Below are 21458 nucleotides of genomic sequence, written 5' to 3'. Positions count from 1 at the left end.
GAAGGTAAGAATGAAAATGCCAACAGTAATTTATTTTTGGAAAAAGAGAAAATCCACCAGGCTGAAAGACAAGAAGAAAATTTGCACGACTAATTTTAGCAATCCTGTATTACTTCTTAACAACCTGGGGCTCCAGCCATGGCTGAACATTAGATCAAGGTATGTTCTCTATCGCAGCGAACTGAAACCCTAACCTAGGACTGTACAGTCAATGGTAACAGCTGCTTCTCAGCACATTTGAGATGTGGCTGTCGACTTCTTGGCAGTAGAAACTACCATGCTATAATGTTACCTGGAAGCATCCTGTCCACCACAACTTGACAGGAGTTATATATACTTTCAAATAATTATAGAGTGCTTTATGAATGCGTAGTTAATAACCAGCAAATAAAGAAGGGCTTGCTTAGTGAAACAAAATAGTGAAACCTATGAGCCTGCAAATGGTGTATTTACACAAGGGTGACACCATTGAATAGAAGAGGCAGGTGAAATTTCAACATAGTTTTACCACACAAGTGCTGAATTGTACAGTCTGCAAGTGCCACATACATATGGCAGCAAATTCCATATTTCTGGCTTTTGATAGATATTTAGGTGTACCTTTAGATTTGTATCTAAGGACACATAAGCTATCGATGTCGGAGTGTTTGAAGTGTGTTTTTACTGAGGCATTTAAAACCAGACTAGAAAGACAACAAACTATGGTGCTTTTAAATGTTCTGACCTGAGTAGTTTTTAAGGACAGACAATTATTTCAGCCAGCCTACAGCTTGCTGTACGGTGCGGACTGCTATCCAGAAAGAAAATTCAGAAAGTTACTCATAACAGTTATCTGCCATATGTTTTTTCACAAACGTCTGTTCATCCTGAGTCCTAATGCTGGAAAGGTTGCTCAGGCACAGATGTTATAGCTGGAAGCATATAGACAGGTCCTTTCAGCCCTGCTCCCACTCGTGCCAAGGGTTTCTGCACAAGAGCGAGAGCCCAGCAGCGGGCGCAGGGCTTCAGGCTCCAAGCTGTAGGCAACGGGGACCAGGCATGCTGGGCTCCCATCCTCCGGAGCTGCTGCTGCAGTATAAACCACATTATTGTTCTACAGCAGCAAAAAAGTATTTGAACTGCACATAGTTTGAGAGCACTTTTGTAACTGAGGCTGTTGGTCTGGGATTAGCCCAACCTGGACTGCTGAAAACGAACCCAGCAAAGAATGAGTCTGTGCTGCAGCTGGATGAGCGTCCTGCTCTGGTCACACCTGGTCGCACAAGCCCAAGAGAAGGGAGGAAACGCACAGGCGAAGGAGGAGGGCAGGGTAAAGGATTTGGTGGCACCTTGCACTTGGATTGACTTAGAGCTTTTGAGAAAGCATCTACTAGAGATGATTTCTCTCAAAGTGTTTTTAAAATTTGATCTTGGTCTCTGGCCATGTAAGTCTCATTTTCTGCCCAGAACAGATGATTATCTCTGGAGATACATCTGCCATCCATGGGTTGTAATTGCAGTCAGAGGTTATTCTGAGATGTTCTTAACCCAAAAAGATATAATTAAATGTTAGTTCTGTACACAGGCTGTATATACAAGCAAACCATGCCGTTGAAAATCCTATTTCCTTTGCAGGTTGCAATGGATTGTGCGTCAGTGTTACGCACTTAAAATCATTTTTATTATCACAGAGTAGAGCCCGTGACTGTCTTTTTCTCATCAAAAGGAGGGGTTCTCTGAGCAGGTTCAAAACTGGGGTATGGGAAATAAGGGAGCAACCGAGTTTCAGAATCTGCACCCAAGCCACCAGCGGTAATGGCACTGAATTCCACAGTTATAATGAGGCCACATTCCCCGAAACAAAAGTATCATTTACCTAACATTTCCTATCTTGCAGCAGAAAACAGGAACCAAGTTGACCAAAAACCTTGCTAATGAGAAGTAATTTGTCAAGTTGCTGTGTCCCATTAAGTCGGCACAGTATTTTATACACTTGCATTTCTGTACTTTTTTCCCAAGTTTGAGCCCAGTTTCCTGAAATGAAAGCAATTTAATACAAAATGTGAAGCCACTATGTGAGGAGGAGCAGCTGAGGGCTCAGGGGGCACAAATGCCGTTGCTGCATCTCCGTTTAGTGACGCAGATTTTTGGGAAAGGGCAGCTCTTCTAGAAGGATTTTTAAGGTTGCGTGATGGGAGCGAAGCGTAAATGAGCTACAATAAGATCTGCATTTTCTCTCTGATATCCTGATATTCCGATGTCCAGATTATGTTGAACTGTCCTTGGTCATGTTCTGTGCCTTAGTATTATAATAGTTTAACAACATTCTTAGCAAATTTACTTAGTTAACCCAAATAAAGCCAAACTCCCAAGAACATGTTGGGTTTGGTAGTTTGCTGAATCTGTGTTTTTATCAGAATGTTTATTTTGGTGCTTTGCCCGTCTGCTAGACCTCTCGCAATACTTTTTAACTTTATTGCTTATTTGTTGCTGCTTTGTGCATAAATCAATGATGGCGTCATGTGGTTTTGACTGCAACTTTTTCTAAATATATCTAGTTTATATGGGATAAATTCTAGTCACTGGGTGGAATAATGAAATGTCCAGAGAACTACCCAGAGAGATGTTTCTCAAGAAACAATGAGGCCAGCCCAGGGCCCTCCAAAAGTACTTCCCTGAATGCTGCTCTCTCACTGGCTCTTTCCTGGTTTTCTCTAGAGAGAATGAACGTTTCTTATAGCATAGAACTTGGCCTTCACATGAAAGAAAAAAAAAACTAGAGAACACAAGAAAAGTCATCTGAGGTTCAAAGGAGGGGGAGGTGGACTTGTGTGCACTGAGCTTAGGGATATATAGGGGAAATTTTCAGAAAGGGAGGGGGGAACATAAGGGAGAACCAGGGCTCGCTCACTGTCTGCAGTGGATTTCAAAATTAATTCTGCTTTTCAAGGAAACGCGCTAACCCCTTTTATGTGTTGCCATCCCTTGCAACAAAGCTTTGGCAAGCTTTTCAGTTCGAACTTCTGCTTATTCCCAGATCGAATCCTCATAACTGACAGTCCTTGCGTGTCAGGTGTGCAATCCTAACTCAGGTTGGTGAGGTGAGTACGTCGGATGGACAGCTCAGATGCAACTGTGCTTGCAGCTGTGAAGAAAGGTTGCAGCCTAGAGTGTCAGTGCCAGCTCTGTCCTCTGTTTGAGGTCCTCTAAGCAGCATTGTCCCAAGGAACACGGAGAACTTGGGACTTCATGAATAAAAATTAGACTTTCTTTTTCTTCTCCTGAGAGGATCCTGGCCTGTCTGTGGTTTGCAGGTTGAAATCAAGTTGTTGTATTGAGCATTAAAGAGTACCTTCTGGCAGGAGGAATGTGAGCTTGGGGTCAAGCTCTGACATGGGCATGTGGAATCCTTCTCATGGAAATCAAGCCCAGAACAGAGTGGTTTTAATGCAGCTCCAGCAAGGACAATCTCCCACTGAGCACGGCTGGTGGGCTGGGCGTAGGGAAGGATGCCTACCACTGACACTTCTGGCATTTCTCCTCAGCTCTTAAAGTGCCCCCCCCCTTTTTTTTTAAAGGCTCATTGCTTTTAAATTGTGGGGGGTTTTTTGGTTGGTTGGGTTTGGGGGTTTTTTTTCTGTAAAGGCTCATTTAGCAGTTCTGAGAGCTGTGATATGACCACTAGATCCCAGAAGTGCATGGAGTAAGAAGAGCAGAGCGCGCAGCCTCATACCCTTCATTTCCCAAAGATTTAATGCTAGAAACGCTGTCTTCTGAGCCTGCAAGCAGTTAAAATTGTTGTTTCTTCTCATGCTCTTCACCTCTGTGCTTTTAAACCCACAACCTAACCCCCCATATTTTGAGGACTTGGTAGTTTTTGTGCTATAAAGGGGCCTGGCAGAGGGTCCACGTACCCCTTCCCTCCTCTGTGAAGCCTCGTATCGCCACGGTGCCCATCTGCGTTGCCGCTGTAGTCCCACGGGTAAGGCTGCAACTCAGGCTGGCCTTAGGAAAGGTCTGGAGGACAAGCGGGACAGTCAGAAACGTGGCCGGAGCGCTCTGTGCACCGACTCCCCGTAACTTCGGAGCACCAGCGCTGCGGCTGACAAGAGCAGCTCCTCACCTCGCCGAGGAGTTCTTACAGTGGGGCCAGAGCCAGAGGCTAGCACACTTCTAGCTCCCTTCAGCCTCCCTGAAAATCCCTGGGAAGCTCTCTGGAGTACAATCCTCTGCCCAAGATATAATTTCTTCTTCATTACCCAATTCTGCTGTATGCTCACTGCTCAATTATCCAGGATAAGGATGAGGTGAGATAACCTAGATAAAGCAAAAGACTCATGATGTGAAACATATGTAAATGAGGCTATAAGAACATACCGAGTGTGTTCACCTTTGCCATCAGCTCTCTAAAGAGAAGAGGAAGAGCTTTAACTAAAAGTAGGCGAAGCTGTGTCTGAGGTGAGCACAAAACATTATCTGTTATGAGCTCCATAATAGAGGCATCAGTTGAAGGCAGAGCCTGATTAATCCACAGCTCGGGTAAGTGTATGTACCTTTCAGATGATATCCCATTTTTAAATTAAAAAGAAAACCCTATTCATTGAAAATGAAGCTGGAACATTGGTTAATATGGGATCTGTTGTGGGATCTCCTTGGAAACGTGGTACTTGTGTCCTTGTGGTACTGTCTGGTAAAGTGAATTTATGAATACATGTTTTGCTACATCAGCGTGACTGAAATCCGAATCACACATGACTATGCTTTATTTCTTATTAGGGAGAATATTTTGTGGTGTCTTGAGTATGTTTATGACAAGGTTTTTATTCAACAGAGTTTGGACAAATGTTTGTGTAGACTGTATTTCTAGCCATTGGTAAATGCACAATAAATCTATACAGACTTGGAAAAAACATAACTTTTCGCATTGAAGAACTCTTTAAGTACTCTGTAAAACCATGTAAAGAAGTTAGCTGTATTTTTTGCTGGAAAATGCAAATACCGTATACATTTCAGAGAGGGATTCTGCCATTTTCTCCATGAAAAGCAATTCTCTCTGAGTACATACAAGTTATCCACGAATCCCCTTTATCTCTTTAGCTGCTACTTCAAGTATTATCGGGGCATATGGTAATCTTATTATGCATCTACCTTTCTTTTGAAAGTGAGGGGAGGACCAGAGGTCAAATGACAGACCTTCTGTAGAAATGCAGTGGAGGTTTCATTGCACTGAGGTCCGGATGCGGAAAGGAACTTTGGCATCTAAATCCTTCTGCTCCCCCAACTCCATTTAGCTGCTGCTTAAGCCCACAGGCAGATGCAATGTATGGCAGCTTCAGTTTCCAGCCTTATTCTTTCCCAGTTGCCTAGAGTTCCGGGACTGTGTGCCCCAAAGGTACCTCAGTCGTGAGAAACCCCGACAACCGAGTGCTTACTTCCGACTCATTTCTATTGCAGATGCTTGGAGGAATACGTTACGCCCCTGGGTGGCTTCAGGAATTGCTTGTGCATTTTATCCAATGGCAATTTAAAAATATTTAAGTGTTTGTAGGGCAAGGCAAGCCAGGTGAATATTTTAAACAGTAGGCTGTTAAGATATATCCATTTTTTAATTACATGCAAGGAAGCTTTGTGTCTATGGTGCACAATGGAACCTTAAAAAAGATGTTTCCAAGCGTTTCCTCTCAGATCCTGAGAGAACATTAGCTCATGGGCAGGACACTCTCCTAGAAAAAATTATTTTTTATTCTCTCAGATGTGAAAGGAAGTCAAGTTGGATGTCCTCCATTGGGGTTGAGATAGCTTGCAATAATCAGCACAGAAAGGAGGGTCTAAGACACCAGCGGCTGCAAGAGCTCCCACAGCATGTGCTCCACCTGGCAAATTTGTCATCCGAATTATTCACCGTTCTGTGTGGCCTCAGCGAAGGGCTCACACTGACCTGGTGATGAAGGCACCGATTAGGGTCGTGCCCCATGGATGCTTCTTACAGTATGTGATGCCTACAGTTTTACCAGACTCTTGGAGGAAGGAAACGTGCCAAGCAGAAAACCCGGTAACTCTGTGCGCTTGGAGAAGGACACCTTGATGTCTTCACCATGTGCAGTTCAGCCCTTGAGAGGCAAAGAGGCAGGAAAAGGTGGAGTTCTCACAGCCAGCCTACCAAAATCCCATTTCCATTTAATCTTAGCATATCTCTGCTGTCTTTGTAGCTCCCTTTCTGATTCTTTTATTTAGCAGAAATGGGAATCATGAAAGGAGGTAGGTAGGTTTGAATTCAGACTTTTAAGAAAGGAATCAAAAGCAGGGGGGGGAAAGCACAGCGGCATTTGGCAGTACTGAATTAAGTGAAACTTTACTTAATTGTATTTTAAAGTGCAAAATAAGTTATTGAGAGGAGCGAGGCTTGACACACACTTTCACATTGGCTAACTTGAACAGTTGCTATAACCATGTAGCTTTTACGGAGATATTTTTGAAATGCCTTCTCTCCCCTTAGGAAGAGCACAAGCAGTCTCAATTCTGAACTTGGGGAAAAGTTGTTCCATGATCAAGACCCAGCGACAGGCTCAGGAGCCTTCATGTCTGCTCTCGGATGTGACTTCCCCTGCACAGCCACAGCACTCTTTCCCTACTTGGCATTCAGATGGTCTCTTCTGCTTATATTAAAAACCCAGGACTCTCATTCTGACATGCTTTCAAAATATTGTCAGCCTTAAGGAAAATATTTGCAGAATGTAACATCTTTATGTAAAGTAAACAAATAATGAAATGTGATTTTGTAAAATTAGAACATCCGTAAAAAATACTGTCTTTATTAGTGGCTGCAAATGCTGTTCAGGGTATTACACAAAACTTATTTAGAAGATAAGGAAAGATTATCCACCTGGCCTTATAAAGCACTGAGAGGACAGCATGTCATTGCTGTAAAATTCTTATAGGCAAAATATGTTAAGCATTGCATTCCTTTAGCCACAAACTGGGAGTTTCTTGGTCTCATGCTGACCCTTTACTGATTCATCTCGTACAAAACATCACATAATTAGTAGGCTTTGTTTGGAAAGGTAGACCAGAAAGGGAAGCTATCAACAGACAGGGTCAGTGTGCTGTCAGGGCTGTAGAGGAAGCCTGCAGACTTACACGTCCTGCAGAACAGCCTACTCCGTGCGGCTCAGCCTCATAAATAGCTACCCCCTGGCCGTACAGTTTTAAAAAGAAGTTAGAAATAGTTAAATTTTGGAAGAAATGCCTTTGACTTTAGTTTACATTGCTAATTACTGTAATTTATAACAAACATTAACCAAGCCAATCACACGATTAACTGCTGGTTCCTTTTATGATATTGGTACGTGGTGCTGTTTTGCTCTTCTTTTAATGGATGCTGCAACGTAACCCCGTGGTGGATTCATTATATAAATCCAATCTTTTTTGTTCAGACAGTAGATTTTAACTCTGCAGTTAGACTGACATCAGCGTGGCACGTCTGCGATACCTGATTGGCCATCTGCCTCCAGCTCCTTCAGAGCAAGTAATAAGCCAGAAACGCATGAGAACTGGCGGTGATTAAAAAGGCAGAACAACTGGAGAATAAGGTTTAATTGCTAGTGCCTCAATTGTGCCAGGATGATACTATGAGCACTGACTCATCAGAATAAACTGATTTCTAACTACAGCGCTGCTTTGTGAGAATCGAGAGAAGAACGTTTGACAGGGTAGACAAATGCGAAATTGCTCATAGCGCTTAGGCGCCATCCCTGCCCTTCCATAGTGCTTTAATTTGCAGTCTGTAAGTGCAATGGGATAGCGTATTTCAGGCTGCGACAGAAGGCTGTAGGATAACTATCTATTACACGATCGCCTGTGATTGTGAAGCTCGGACCTGATGACTCAGGTGTGATGATTTCCAGTGTGATATTGCTAATAAAGTGTTCTGCTGAATCACCTTCAACTCCTTCACCACTGTCTTTCCTAAAGATGAAGTGTAATTACTGCTGACTCACACTAGCACGTACAGCCTGTGAATTTCAGACAGGACATAAGGTGAGAATAGCTCCACTGCAAGTTTGGGAATTGAGGATTCACGAGAGGAAAAATTGCACGGAGCCCTAGAACGGAGGCAAGCACGATGGCAGAATTACTGTGTCGCCTGACCAAGGAAACCAAGGGCTATCCAAGAGAAATCTTAACTATTTGCAGCCTGTTTGTAGTAGGGTTGGAAATCTGGCTGCAAATAAAAAGTAGCTCCTCCTATTCCAGAAGCAGTCTCTGCACTGAGAACATATTTGTAAATTATATTTGAAATATTCAGCAGGCCTGCAAAAATATGAAAACGGGTGAAATGGTTTAGATCAGCCAAACCTTCACGCCTCCATCTGCTACTCCACTCCTTGCTAAATTAAATTCAAATTTGATTTGTAGTTCTGGCCTTTGCTGAATGAAAGGAGTAAAACCCCTGTGAAAATAGCGAGGGATAAAAACCCATGTATTTCTCAGTTATGTTTCCAAATCAGTGAAACTACCCAGAGGCTCTCAGCACTCATCTCCCCATCACTGGTCCATCTGTCAAATGTAGGAGTAAAATAGATGTTGTAGAGGAAGCAGATGCTGGCAGAACAACTATTTCAGTGTCTCCTTAGAGCAGAAGGATATTCCCTTTAGCAGCACTGAGCTGCAGCCCTCACTGACCCAGCCATCCCCTTAGCCCCATGTCTGGAGCTGGCTGGGCTTGGCTTGGCAGCCAGCGTGGGAAGCAAGGAGCTAGCAGCAACCATTAAGGACCGGATGATGGAAAATACCCAGGGACTCCGGTCCACGTTCCGTCCTTTTTCATGTCCGTGCTGCTTGCCAGTTTGAGAGGCAGCCACACACGTCCCAAATTTATTGAAGGATGGAGACACTTAATTTGCACCATTATGTGAAGGGAAATCCACGCTGTCCAGGAAACCCTGTGGGCTCGCGGTGTTGAAAAGGAATGTCCTTTGGAGAACAAAAGATGCTTGAAGATAATGGGCCAAAGTCACTCCGAAAGGACTGGCATTAGTTCAAGAGGAATTGCTCTACAGATACTTCTCCCTCACCAGCGACATCAAACCGAGTCTGTCGTGTAGCCACAAAACCAGCAAACTCATAGTAACATCAAAGATTAGTGGCAGGAGGCTGGAATTTAAAATCAATTGGAAAAAATACATTACAAACCACTGTGCAGATTTGTCTCTATAGAGGCGCACAAATAAACCCTTACATAAAATACTGCAGGGGCTTCCATGCTGTTCTGCACAAACTGGTGACTCAGAGCAGGAAAGGCAAGAAAGTTGCTCTAACAAAAAATGAAACTGTGGATGAAAAAAAAAGCCCACCACTGTCTCAAGATTATTTTAAACCTGTGGCAAATGTCCCTGTGGCACCTTAATCACAGTTTATGTGCCTATGAATTACACTGCTCTGTTTACCAAAAGAAAAGTTTAAAAATAAAGTTAAAATATTAGGAATTTATTCTGGTTTCTAGTCATGCCGGAGCAGTGGTAACCCTGCTGTCTGAGAAGATCCTTCAAAAGTGTTATGAGAGACCATTTTTCTAAGTACTGCTTTAATAGCTATGCCTTGAGGGTTTAAAAAATACTCAGTAAACAAGACAAATTGGAAAACAGGTAGAATGGTGTCTGGAAAATGTCCGTAGGCCACTTCAGAACGCAAATGCTAGAGCTGTTAATAATGTTCCATTAAGAGTGGAAAAAACACACTTCCCATTCTCTTTATTGTTTTAATTAAAGATTTCTAGTTTTGTACACCAGGACCATCCAGTGAAAATCAGGTTTTTTACTATCTTTTGTCAAACCGCTCTGACTGCTAACAACTGCAGGTATCGATTAAGCTCTAACCCCGTCCTTTTCCTGGCCAAAGGGCATAGACAAAAACATTCTCCTCTTGTCTCCTGAAATAACACTTCGACAGGTTTCTGTGCCAGATAACATACAGCAATGAGCATTTGACAGAGCTTTTATCCACAGCTTCCAGCTCCTCCAGTTGCTCCTGTAGCTCCCGAGGGACTGTTGCCTCCCTCCCTCCCTCCGGGCTGCCCGCGATGGGCTCTCCTCTCCCACCTCTGCTCGCACTGCAGCTGCCTCCCTTGGGCCATCCCGAACTTACGTGCAGGCCACGGACTATTTTGTCTGTTGCTAATCTAAAAACAGAAGGTGGCAAATATGCCTTACATTTTTAATTCCGCACGTCAGCGATGCCAGGCATTAAATCCCAGAGCTGAGCTTTGAAAAGGCTCCCAAGAGGGATAAGCAAATGCCAGAGGGGCTAATACAATCCATACGAAAAAGGAAGGGGGGGGCAGTATTTTGCATTTGGAATTCATTCTGCTCTGCTCTTGCTGCCCTAACATGATAATTAACTATAAATATATGTCTCTGCCTAATTGCTCCTTGCAATGGCATTGCTGCTGTATGTTCACCAGTGGCTGAGGAAGGCATTAGTACATACCTGTGAACCGTAGATCCCGAAGGATAAAATTTTGCCTTCTCCAAGGAGCCTTTAGCCCAGGGAAAGTGACCGATTATTTAAAATGACTGCACAGGCCTCTCTCTCCCTATCGCTGCCACGCTGACAGAAAGTAATTCTTTCCCCTATTGCCACAAGAGACAAGAAAGACTCTGCCCGCCAGGGCAAACCGCTCCACAGCCACCCTGACCCCAACCTCAGCCCAGGTATGCCCTGGGCAACCTCCTGGAGCTGGCAGGAGTAAGAGGTGAGCTCTAATAACTAGCTAGCAAGATGTGATCTCAGAAACAGACTTCACCTCTCTTTTTTCCCCTCTCTGAATAGCGACTAAAGCGCGACAAGAAATCCAGCACAACCTCCACTGTCAGTCAGCTGCTTGAGGCTACGGCTGCATGGCACCTTGCACCACCTGCACTTGCCCAGAACATACATTTTATACTTAAGAAGTTGTATACTTTTCACTGGATAGAATAAAATGCAATGTTATTTATGCAGCCAATCTTGAGAATAGGAGCATAATATTGGACATTTGCAGTCCACTGAAAATATCAAAATACGATGTTTTTCTAGTTACTAGCTAGAATGAATATCAGAGTTGAGTTTTTCAGTATTCAGCTGCTCATGGATTTTGAAATAGAGGAGCAGAGCCTTCACTCATACTCATCACAGGGTGTATTGCCCATCGCTCTCTCTTCCAGCTGAGCAGAAACACCTCATACCTGCACCATTTCTCTGTTACCCTAGAGAGGTCGGCGCTGCATTCAGCATAAGGCCCAGGTATTTTTTCAGTGGGGCCTTGACCTTATGCTGTCACATGAGCTAATGTAAAAAGTTAGGCAACTGGTCCCAGTACAGCTAGGATGCTGAGACAGGGGCCTGTGAAACTCCCTTCTCCAGCATGGTAAAGGTTAGATTTGGAGGAGAATGAATGTCATTCAGTTATTTAGCAAATAACCACCATGTGTGCCATACAGTCAGCATCTGCTATTCCCATTTTCTCAGCTGCTGCTAATGCAGCACCCAGCACAACCCACCACTCACTTCCAGGCTGACGTCAGGCCTGCAGAAGATTTACGTCAGCAGTAGCACCTGTCCCTAAAGCATCGCTTCCATCTCCTACTGGGGGGGGGGGGTGGTGGTGGTGTCTTGGCTCTTGTCCTGAGGACAATTTCTTATCTCAGTTGCTCCTTTCCACCAGCAGACTGTTCCTGTGTTCTGGGACTGTATACTGCCCTGGTGTCCTTCCTGAATAAAGATGATGGCAGACCTCTGGAAGTGATATTGTCTAGCAATTCAGACACCTGTGGTCTTTCAGAAGATTATACCAGGTAAGAAAAGGAAAATCTTATAGCCCAATAGAAAAAAGAAACTCTAGGGCTGGGGAGAATGGCTTGTAAGTCAATCTTTCCTGACTTCCCAGCACAGAGCAAAGGTAAATGCTTTTTCTGGAGCAGCTGCTGAGGTGATAGTTACTGTACTGGCCTTGACTGTGCACCTTTGGAGGCAAAAGGGAGGGTGGGACTCCTCCAAGGGAACGATAAGGTGGAGCAGAAAATGTTAGGAGCTCTTCCATCACTCACCTCTGACAGATGGAGAGTTTGAACAGTATCAATATTTGATGTATGATTGTCACCTGAATACAAAACCATCTTTAACTGTACTCATCCAAATCTGCAGCTCCTGTGTGTTTCTGTGCTGTATTGGTGTGTGGCCTGAGCTTTTTATGGGTAGAGGAAGGGAGAATAGTAATGGCTTTGGCTGTACTCTGAGTTTATGGATGGAGCTGTTTGCCCGGGGTCAGTGGATTTGCTATGGTGCTCAGAGCCAAGTCAAAGATGTCTGTGCTGTACCATAATATTCTTGACCTGACCTGGTGGACTTGCAGTATGTAATTAGCTCTAAATTGAGGACTAAAACTAGGGGGTTTTGCTTGTTTGGTTTTTGGTTTGTTTGGCATTCTATGTTTGAGGGGTTTTTTTTGTAAATCTCTATAAATTCTATTGTAACTGTTGGTTAAAGCAAGGCAGCTGGATGCTTTCAGAACATATCTGTCTCCTGGTCTCCTGGTTAGACGTTGAATTAGCTCCAGGCATGGGAAACTGGAGGGAGATTGTGAGTGGGAAGGCAGGAGACAAAAGCAAAGCCTTGCAAAGAAGTCTTTAAAAAAAAAAAAAAAAAAAAAAAAACAAAAAAAACCCAGAAAAAACCAACCAAACACAAAAGCACACATGCACAAAACCACCTCACCCTGAGCTTTCTCTGATTTCATTTAATGATACTTGCTGCATACTATGAATTTGTCTGTTAAAATTATATTTTTCTCAAAGGAATATCAGTAAGACACATCATTTTAAAAAAAAAAAATCAGATATTTGCCTTTGACATTACAGTTTCACAGATTTGACTTCCTGGTTAACCACAGTTGTGTGAGTGACTGGGGGAAGAGGGGACTACTTAGGGCAGGGGTTGCGCTGGGTGAAGCTTTTTGTTTTGTTTTACTATTTCTGCAAGAGAGGGGAATTGCCATATCGGTCCCATTGTCACCGTGTTAAGTGTGTAGTGGCAGCCACTTTAATGTTGTTTCTAAAAGCAAAGTGCAAGATGCTGCAAGTCCAAAAGCATATAAAATACTACAATGACCTGAAATATGAAGAGATAGCAGAGGTATTTCCCCAATAACACCTTTGAAGCAAATGTTTTTCATTTTATTCTTCCCCATTTATTTCTTTTACAGTATAGTAAACTGTAGACCAATTTCTTCTCTTGCAGACTTCCAGTTTCTGGTATATTTTGTTTGCTTGCTTGTTCGATACATACTCCTTTGCCCTGAATCAATTCTGGTTGCTAACTTATTGTAACCATAATCTTACTGACAGTCACCCCTGTCAGAAAGCCCAGTCTTTAGCTGTTGAGCAGCCTTATTTTTTTCTGTGCAGCTGAGGATGTACCGCCCGTACGCGACTGCTGTACTTTCAGTGCCCTGCAATGCCTAGGGTGTCTTACAAAATTATCAGCAACTGCGCAGACCTACAGTGCTGTGTTGATGCTTTGCCTCACCAGAATTGACCCTGGTATTTTTTAACTTACTGTTTGCAAGATGTGCTTACTGAGATCAACGCTGGGCCACCTGCAGCGAACACTGCAAAAACAAAAGTCAGTCTGCCTTTTCTGCACGAATTCTATCAAGCTTGCGTGAATTTTGTCACTGAAGCAGAAAACACTGTTCTTCACATGGAAGAAATGGAAGCTGACCAACTTAATGACTAGTCCGGAGAGGAGATAAACAAAAGCTGGAGTGTTAGAAGCGGTTTGCAACATAGGGAGGTGGAGAAGGAAAAAATGAATGTTTTTAATGGAGGAAATGTCATCCTTTGAATCAGTGATGTGCTTCACTGAACGATTTATTCTATCTGCCTGGCTGTCATAAGCTTCACGGACAGTCTATCGAGCACTACCCAAGTGTTCCCGAGGCCTTAGCGTATGAGACAGATGAAGTCCGTTGAGCAACGAAGGATGGATACTGAGCTGTGCTATGTTTTCACTGGTGAAGTTGAGGACCACACCGCGAGGCTTTTACCAGAGCTAGCTAAGTGATATTTCTGCCTTAAGGATAATCCAACGGTCTAACAGGTTCCTTTCCGAGCAAGGATGAAAAGCTGAAATATCCATTTTTCACACAATGAAGTATTGCAGAGCCTAGAGAAGGGATGTGGGGAGAGGAGGGAAAGCTGTTCTTTCCTCTCAAGCATTTACAGGCTATTGCAAAAAGAAAGCAATAGTTTCCTCTTCTTGTCTATGCAGAATAAAACAAGTAATTAGGACCTTAATTTTAATTAGGCTAAGACCTCAGGAGCCTCTTTTAAGGTAAGAGGAGGAAACAATAATTGGAAAGCTTGTGGAGCCTCCATCGCAGGAGGGCTGTAAGAACAGGGTAAGCAAATGCCAGTCGGGAACGGCTGAAGTACAGGTGATTCTTGAAACAGGAGGAGAGGCATCTCAAGAGAGGATTTAGCGCAGCCTTACATGCTTTTATTTCAGCCTCACTGAAACATTTTGTTCTTGATTACAATTAATTTTAAAGCTCAGAAGTGTCTGAGGGGGATGGGTGTTATTTTATGTATATTTAAATACCATAACATTTACCATATTACCACTAATTTACCAGATTTAACATGTAAATTGTGGTAATTTGTTTAGATGCATATAATTACAGAAAAAGACATTCACTGATTGCCTGTGAAAATTCTAATTATGTTCTCAAGAAATGTTCAGAGGCTGATCTTCCAGGGTGACAGACCTTTGTTAATACGAAACATCAGCAAATTTCAATTTTATTTTCCACGGTGAGACTCGGCCTAGCTTCACAAAAGTGAGTACAGTTATCAGGAACCCAACTTGAAACACTTATGTTTGAAGAATAAAGTCTCCAAGTACTGTGCCACCCATAGGCTATAAATGAAAGTCAGACACCTCAGACCTACAGAGCTATAGGAGTGAATCTTCTCAAATCCAGTCATCCACTCTGTCACCTTAGTGGTGGAAATACAAACCTAAATACAGTTGGAAAAGTGACTTCCTAAGGGAAGGTATGCAAGCTTCATACCTTCAGTTTTTGAACAGGATGTGTCTGAAAGAGCAGCATCTAAGATGCATGTTTGAATCCCCTGGGCTAAGACAGTTTTCCAAGAGTGACATTCTTTTTCTCTGTTTCTGATGAATACTAGAAGATGAATACTCTTATCCCCCCCCCCCCAGTTAATGTACCTTAGTGTTGCTAATATCCTCCTCAAGGAGCCTGTTAGCTTTTTGATGGATGCAAGCTGTAGAGTTAAACACAAGCTCCGTTTTGAAAGAGGAAGGAGTGAAACTGCATTGCTTTGGTAGGGAGTGGAGAAATCCTTTGCTCTCTCGAGGGAGGGCTCTGGAGCCGCAGAGCGACACTGCAGCACCGCATTGCCTCTCCACTGGGCAAATGAGATCTTGCAAGGCATCTTTGCGAAGAAGCTGGCTTAAAGCCAAAGCTTGGTCAAAGGACCCTGTCTTCTGATATTTTAAAGTAATTTATGTCTCAGTCAAGAGGAGGACAAGTCAGCATTTTCAGTTGTGATGGCTGGCCACAAAACTTGGCTGGAGGATAAGAAATGCTATTTTTCCTCATGCTAGAAGGCTTCTGCTCTACTGGGTAGCCTCACATCTGGTTTGCTGAAGCAAAGTCCCACGTTGAGGCAGAGGAGCCTTCAAGCCACTTAAAGCGAACTGGAGATTTGTAACTGTTCTAGAGCAGGGAGTGGTGGTGCGGTATATATCATAAGAGCTCCTGCACAGTAAGACACAGTGTAGTACTTAGTAGAGCTTGAAATTGGTAAACGGCATTGGGGAAAGGAGGGCTCTGCGTCTGGTGCAGGCGTTGCAATGTGGAAGCTCTAAATTCATTCCCCAGGTCAGAAACATGCTCTTAGTGCCATGTCGTCTTTTGCCTTTTGAGAATTGCTTTTTCATAATTAAAACTAGGCTTCTTGCTGGGAAACCCTTGACTTTCTGTGCAACAAATTGAACTAAAGTGCATCTCATCACTGAGTTACTTCATATGGGATTTCTTAATACATTTTCTGGTGTGCAACTGGTGCTGGCTAGCCTGTTCTTACTCTGTGCTGGTCTAAATTGCCACCTAGGAGAAGCAGGGATGTACCAAAACCCTCTGCTCCCCCCGGGGAGTAGGGCCCTTGGGAAACAATGCACTGTTTTCTCCATTCTAAGTAACTGCAAGGGTAGGTCCACACTGCAGCGTCAAAGGTGAATGGCTGGCTCAGAGACAGACGCTTTATTTTGCAGAGAGTTGTTTGGTACGGATGGCAGTTCAGCTGGATTCCTGGGTATAAGAGGAGAAAACCCAACCTCCCAGTGCCCTGAACAGCAATATAGCTGCAGGAGGCAGCATAATGAGCTGAGTACCAGGTGAAAGCAAGCCAGAAGACATTAAATGCTGCTGTCTAAATGCGTCCATGCAAGCATTGCATATGCTATAGCTCGGCAGGTATGTCTGGCCATCGGATTAAGAACAGACTCCTGCTAGACAGACTCGCCCACAGCACAGCAAGATCCCTGACAGAATGTGTCAAACCAAAATATTCCAGTTAAATTTGCTGAGATACAGGGTGTTTTTTTTAATGATGCAGCTCATAAGGCAAGTATCTTTGAGGATCTCTCATTTAGTGAAGAGCTTGGATTTCATCTTCAGGGCAATGCTAGCTGCTGACCTGAGTTACCATACCATAGCCAGCTTTAGCAACATCCCATGGCACAGAACTAGTTGTACCTTATATCACAACTGAAGTTGTTTAAAGAAGTTGAGAAAAAGACAGATGGAGCTGACACAGAAAGAACCAGGTGTATCAAAATACAATTTATTCTTAAAATGGCTAGTTTACACATAACAGCAAGGGTTACATAGGGAAAAAGTGCAATTAGTGGAGGAGGCTTATTTCACCTTAGTATCTATTGTCTCATTGCAAGTAGCTTCAGACTTGGGATATTATACTTCCTAGCAATGGGCAAAAATGTGATGTATATTTTGATGTTAACACCATTTCTGTACAGCTAAAAGGTGTGCCAGTATTCACACCTGCTGAGTATGTATTGGACAATTTCTCACAAGTCTTGCATGAAATGCAGATCACCTTTACAGTTTGACAGCTCAGAAAGCCAACTTATAAGCATACAGATACAAATATACATTAGTTTATTGAAGTCTAAAAAAAAAAATCTTCAAAAAATGAGGTACAATAAAACAGAGCAGTTCTTTCTATTTATGTGCAAGCCTATATATTCAGTCTAGAAAAAACTAGTAGCAACCCTGCTCTTTTAGAGAAATTAGCTTTCACAAAGTGCAGCTAATTCACTGTCTTCAATATGAAGGACCCTGCCTATGGTACACACCTGTGAAAAGTCATAGCTAACTTTGCAATAGGGAGCAGGATATTCAACCATCAGATGCTTTAAGATTAGATCAGTGATGAGTCAAATCATCTAATGCTGCTACAGATGAGGAAGTTTACAAATCACTTGGTCTGTTTTGTCACCTAACCCTATTTTTGGCATGTAGGTTGATTTTAAATTTTATTTTTTTAAAAAAGGCACGTTTTTCTTTTAACGTTGCAAGGTAACCATCTGCCTTCTAAGGGAGTAGGATGATGAAGTCAAGGTTAGATTTGTTCTCAAATGCAAACCATTTATTATTCACAAAGCTAATGAGGACAGAGATGTCTTCCCAAAGCAGTGGTCACTTCCACTCAGCATCATTTTCTGTATTCTCCTTTACATCCCATAGAATTTTCTCTGGGATTTAGAAGACCAGCTTTGGAAAGAAGAAATTAGGACACTGTATGTCTCCAAGTTAGACACATATCCTATCTCTTCCCCTCCTCCCACTTTTCCATTATCCTCTCTGAGTTTCTTAACCTGTACTGAAGCCACAAAACCTAGCCATGCATTCCTACCTGCCTCTGCTACAAGCACAGAGGGTCATAGCAAGCCTCCATCCTGACAGCACCACCTCATCTCTACTGCACTCCTAACAGGTGCAAAATGCATTGTGATGTTCCATTCCTGTAACGCCCCTGTGCACGCACACATACTCTCACACATGCAGTTGCTACAGCTTGCTAAGATAACATCACCTTCCATACTTCCTCACAAGAGTCTCTCCCCTAGTGACTCAGGAGAGTCTACAGCAGAAAGCAAGCAGCATATACTTAAGATACGGGCATGCTATTTCTAGAGTTGGTGGCATATGCATGGGTTTTATCTTGATTTTCTTTCTAAGGATAAGTTTTGGCTAAGAACTTCAGTAGCATAATATGGTTTAACAAGTTGAACAAGTCCTGCAGACTAGTGAGTTTGGATTTGTTCAGCCAGCCAACAAAACCTGCCAGGTGGTTTCGTCATGTAGTATGTGAACCAGAAAACTAACACTGTTCTGTTGCCAAATGGAAGAACGCTTCCTCGCTAGTATTGATCACCAATATGGTGATGAATTTTCAGTGCAACTCAAGCTCTGCCACTGGGGAAAGAGATCCCTGGACAGCCTCGGACTGCCTAGTTGATCAGGCTCTCTCTCTTGTCCTCTCCTTGGAGTCTGAAGATCTACACAGTCTTTCTTTGCAGATGGTATCTGAACACCATCAGGCTTCCACTCGGCATGGAGAATCTTGTAGTTCTGACCCTCATTATTGTCCCAGAAGGTATGATCTCCGCTTTGGTAAGAAATGCAAAACTCTATCTTCTCTTCAGAGGAAATGGCAGGAGGCAAGTCAATGGTAAATGAGAAGGTATCATTTTCAGAATCGCTGTAAACATTGTTCATGTATACACATTCAACGTCCGTGTAGGTCTTCCACGTATCAAAGGTAATTCGAACTTGAACCTTTTTTTCAAAGCTCACGTTTTTTACTTTAACAGTGCCTGACAGCACCTTCTCTTGCAGGGTGCAGTTCTCCAGGCAGACCAAGTTCTTCTGCAGGCGGTTCCTGAAGTCCAGGTAGTCAGCTGAAGGCCGAGGGAAACCCAGAATCAAGTTTTTCTCCTCATGTAGCTTTAAGCCAGATGTTATGTTTTCAAGGCCTAAGAGGTCAAACTGAAGATCCCACCCAGGGTGCTCCTGGAACTCAGAGAAGGTGTGTATCGCTGTCAGGGACAGCCCCTTCGAGTCCGCAAACACAACTCGTTTCTTGGCTCGGGCTGCCGAGTGGTTCCAGTCACTCTTCTGAGCTTCGGAGTCGCGTTTCACATGAAGACACGGTCTGAGAGGTTTGAATCTGTTCACAAAGTTGTTTCTTTGACAGTCCTCAAGGGGGCTAAGAAAACTCTTCAGTGGTGGAGAATGGGCTAAGCAAATTCTCATGGCCACATCCACTGGCATGATGGAGCTTGGTAAGGGTCTCGGGTCCAAGATCTGTATCATTCTGAAAGAAGCAGAAAGATGGGACATTATTATTTGTTAGATCAGGTAAGAAGCTTCTTAAGAATGCATATTTGCTTCATCTGCTGTCTTAATTATTCATGGCCTCATCTTTGCACTGCTTTAAATAATGCAGCCTAAATTAAAATTGACAGTTCAAGCTAAGGAACTCGGGTGAGACTATTCAGCCATTTCGTGCTAATTCTGAACTCTTTCAATTCAAATATAGTCTTTTTCTGAACCTCTGAAAAAAGATTTTAGTGACAGCTAATTAAACACATTTCCTTGAAAATACAGAGAAGAACATTCTAGTAACCAAAACAGATCCAGTTACAGTGGAAATGCTCATCTACTTTAGCTTCCCTGTTAGAGGCTCTGAGCCAGGTCTTAGAATTCCAGCAAGCTGTATCAACTGCTTCATCTCTGAGCAGACAGCTCTATATTAAGCAAGTCACCTATCCCATCAGAGCATCAAATGGGAGGCTGGAGGCTATGTACCTTGATGAAGAACCATCATGCTGTGGCTCTGAACAACCATAAATGCATTTGTTAGGCACTCTGGTTTTGGTTAATTCAGATGAATAAGAATGCTAAAGTACCTTTGGAAATATTGTCTATGAGCTCTTAACCCAGGTCTGGGTAACAGAGCTCTCTTGCACTGTTGATGTTGGCTGTGGAGTGAATAGGAGAAAAAAAGCAGGGGGTGGGGGAGGAACACATGACGTGACACAGGATGACATTTTATTTTTTCATTGCATCATGTTTCAAGAACTGGCTTAAAAACATCTTTTTATAATCCCCAAAGTCCATGCCAAAAGGCTACTGCAAATGTTCAGTAAGAACGCTACAGCTTTATTTGTAAAGATTTATTCATAACCTTCCCTCTTAGAGGATGAAAATCCCCATTACCATGCAAGAACACAGCCCCTTCAAAGCCAGTTAGCTTGAATATTTGTAAAAAGGGGCTTCAATTGCTGTACCTTCCTTCTGAGAAGGATGCAGTCCTTGCTGGAAATGTGAATTTTTGTTGAGTCATAGGAAGCCAGAGCATTTGCTTTGTCACATAAATAAATGGCTTTCTCCTTCCCAGGGTTCTCACTGGTATTCCAGAGCCCTGCCAAAAAAAGCAGAATCTGCGCCGGCCTCTTAATTCTTGTCTTTTTTTTTTTTTTTTTATTGTGGCAGTATTTGCCATAATAAGTAGGATGAGGAGAGTACCGGCATCCAATTAATCCAAGTTTTGCTTTGCTTTAATAGGAAAAGAACTCAGCCTTCAAAAATATTCTGTCTGCAACTTTTCTGACCAGCTCCTGGGGCATCTGCTCCTAAGCTTTTGCAGCATAAAAAGTGGGAAGGAAAAAAAACCAAAACAACCAACCAAAAAAAATCCCACCACCACAACCTGAAAAAGGCAGGCTGCTAGAAGAGACAAAAGCGAACTGCCAGCAAGAGATGTGGTGGCTCCCAGCAGCATTAACAGGCGCCGCACAAGCATAAGGACACTTTTGCAGGACCTAGAAAACCGAAGGAGGGGAGGAGGGCGGTGCAAGTTTGGAAGCTTTATTCCCCCGCCGGCTGTAGTTTCCGCGGGCCGGGGGACGCACACCTAGAAGAAAACCAGAGCAAACGCGCGGGCTCTCGGGAGCGGGCAGCGCTTACCTGCTGCAGTGCATGGGGCACGGCGGCCGCCTGCTGCTCTCGGGGCCGCTCCGCGCCGCCGCCGCCTTTATCGGGCCCTTCCCGCGGCGGGCGGCCAAGGGGCGGCCCCGGCCCCGCGGGGGTGCGGCCGGGCGCGGCGGGGCTGTGCGTGCCGACGGCGGGGGGGCGGCTGCTCCGCTCCACGTGTCCCGGCCGTGCGGCGGCGGCTGGCCAGGCTGCGGACCGCCGTGTGCCGCCCCCCCCGCAAGGACACCCGCCGTTTCTTTTTCTGCCCCCTTTTTTCCTTCTTCTTTCCTCCTCCCCCCTTCCACCTTTCTTTATGCCCTTTTTTGTCACCTTTTTTCCTTTGGTTTGCCTTTTT

At 43.7% G+C, this 21458-nt stretch overlaps 1 protein-coding gene across 1 annotated transcript; it reads right to left on the bottom strand.

The window, feature by feature from the left end:
• Nucleotides 1-16865: 16865 nt before the first annotated feature.
• PPP1R3C (protein phosphatase 1 regulatory subunit 3C) lies at nt 16866-21175 on the bottom strand. The gene is made up of 2 exons (XM_054832745.1): nt 21098-21175; nt 16866-19442 (listed from the first exon to the last, which is right to left on the bottom strand). Exons 1-2 carry the CDS (start codon nt 21109-21111, stop codon nt 18497-18499), a joined length of 960 nt encoding a protein of 319 aa, XP_054688720.1. The 5' UTR covers nt 21112-21175; the 3' UTR covers nt 16866-18496.
• Nucleotides 21176-21458: the final 283 nt, after the last annotated feature.

This window comes from Grus americana, chromosome 7, assembly GCF_028858705.1.
Source record: "Grus americana isolate bGruAme1 chromosome 7, bGruAme1.mat, whole genome shotgun sequence".
NCBI classification, from domain to species: Eukaryota; Metazoa; Chordata; class Aves; order Gruiformes; family Gruidae; genus Grus; species Grus americana.
This window is presented reverse-complemented; position numbering and strand designations above follow the sequence as displayed.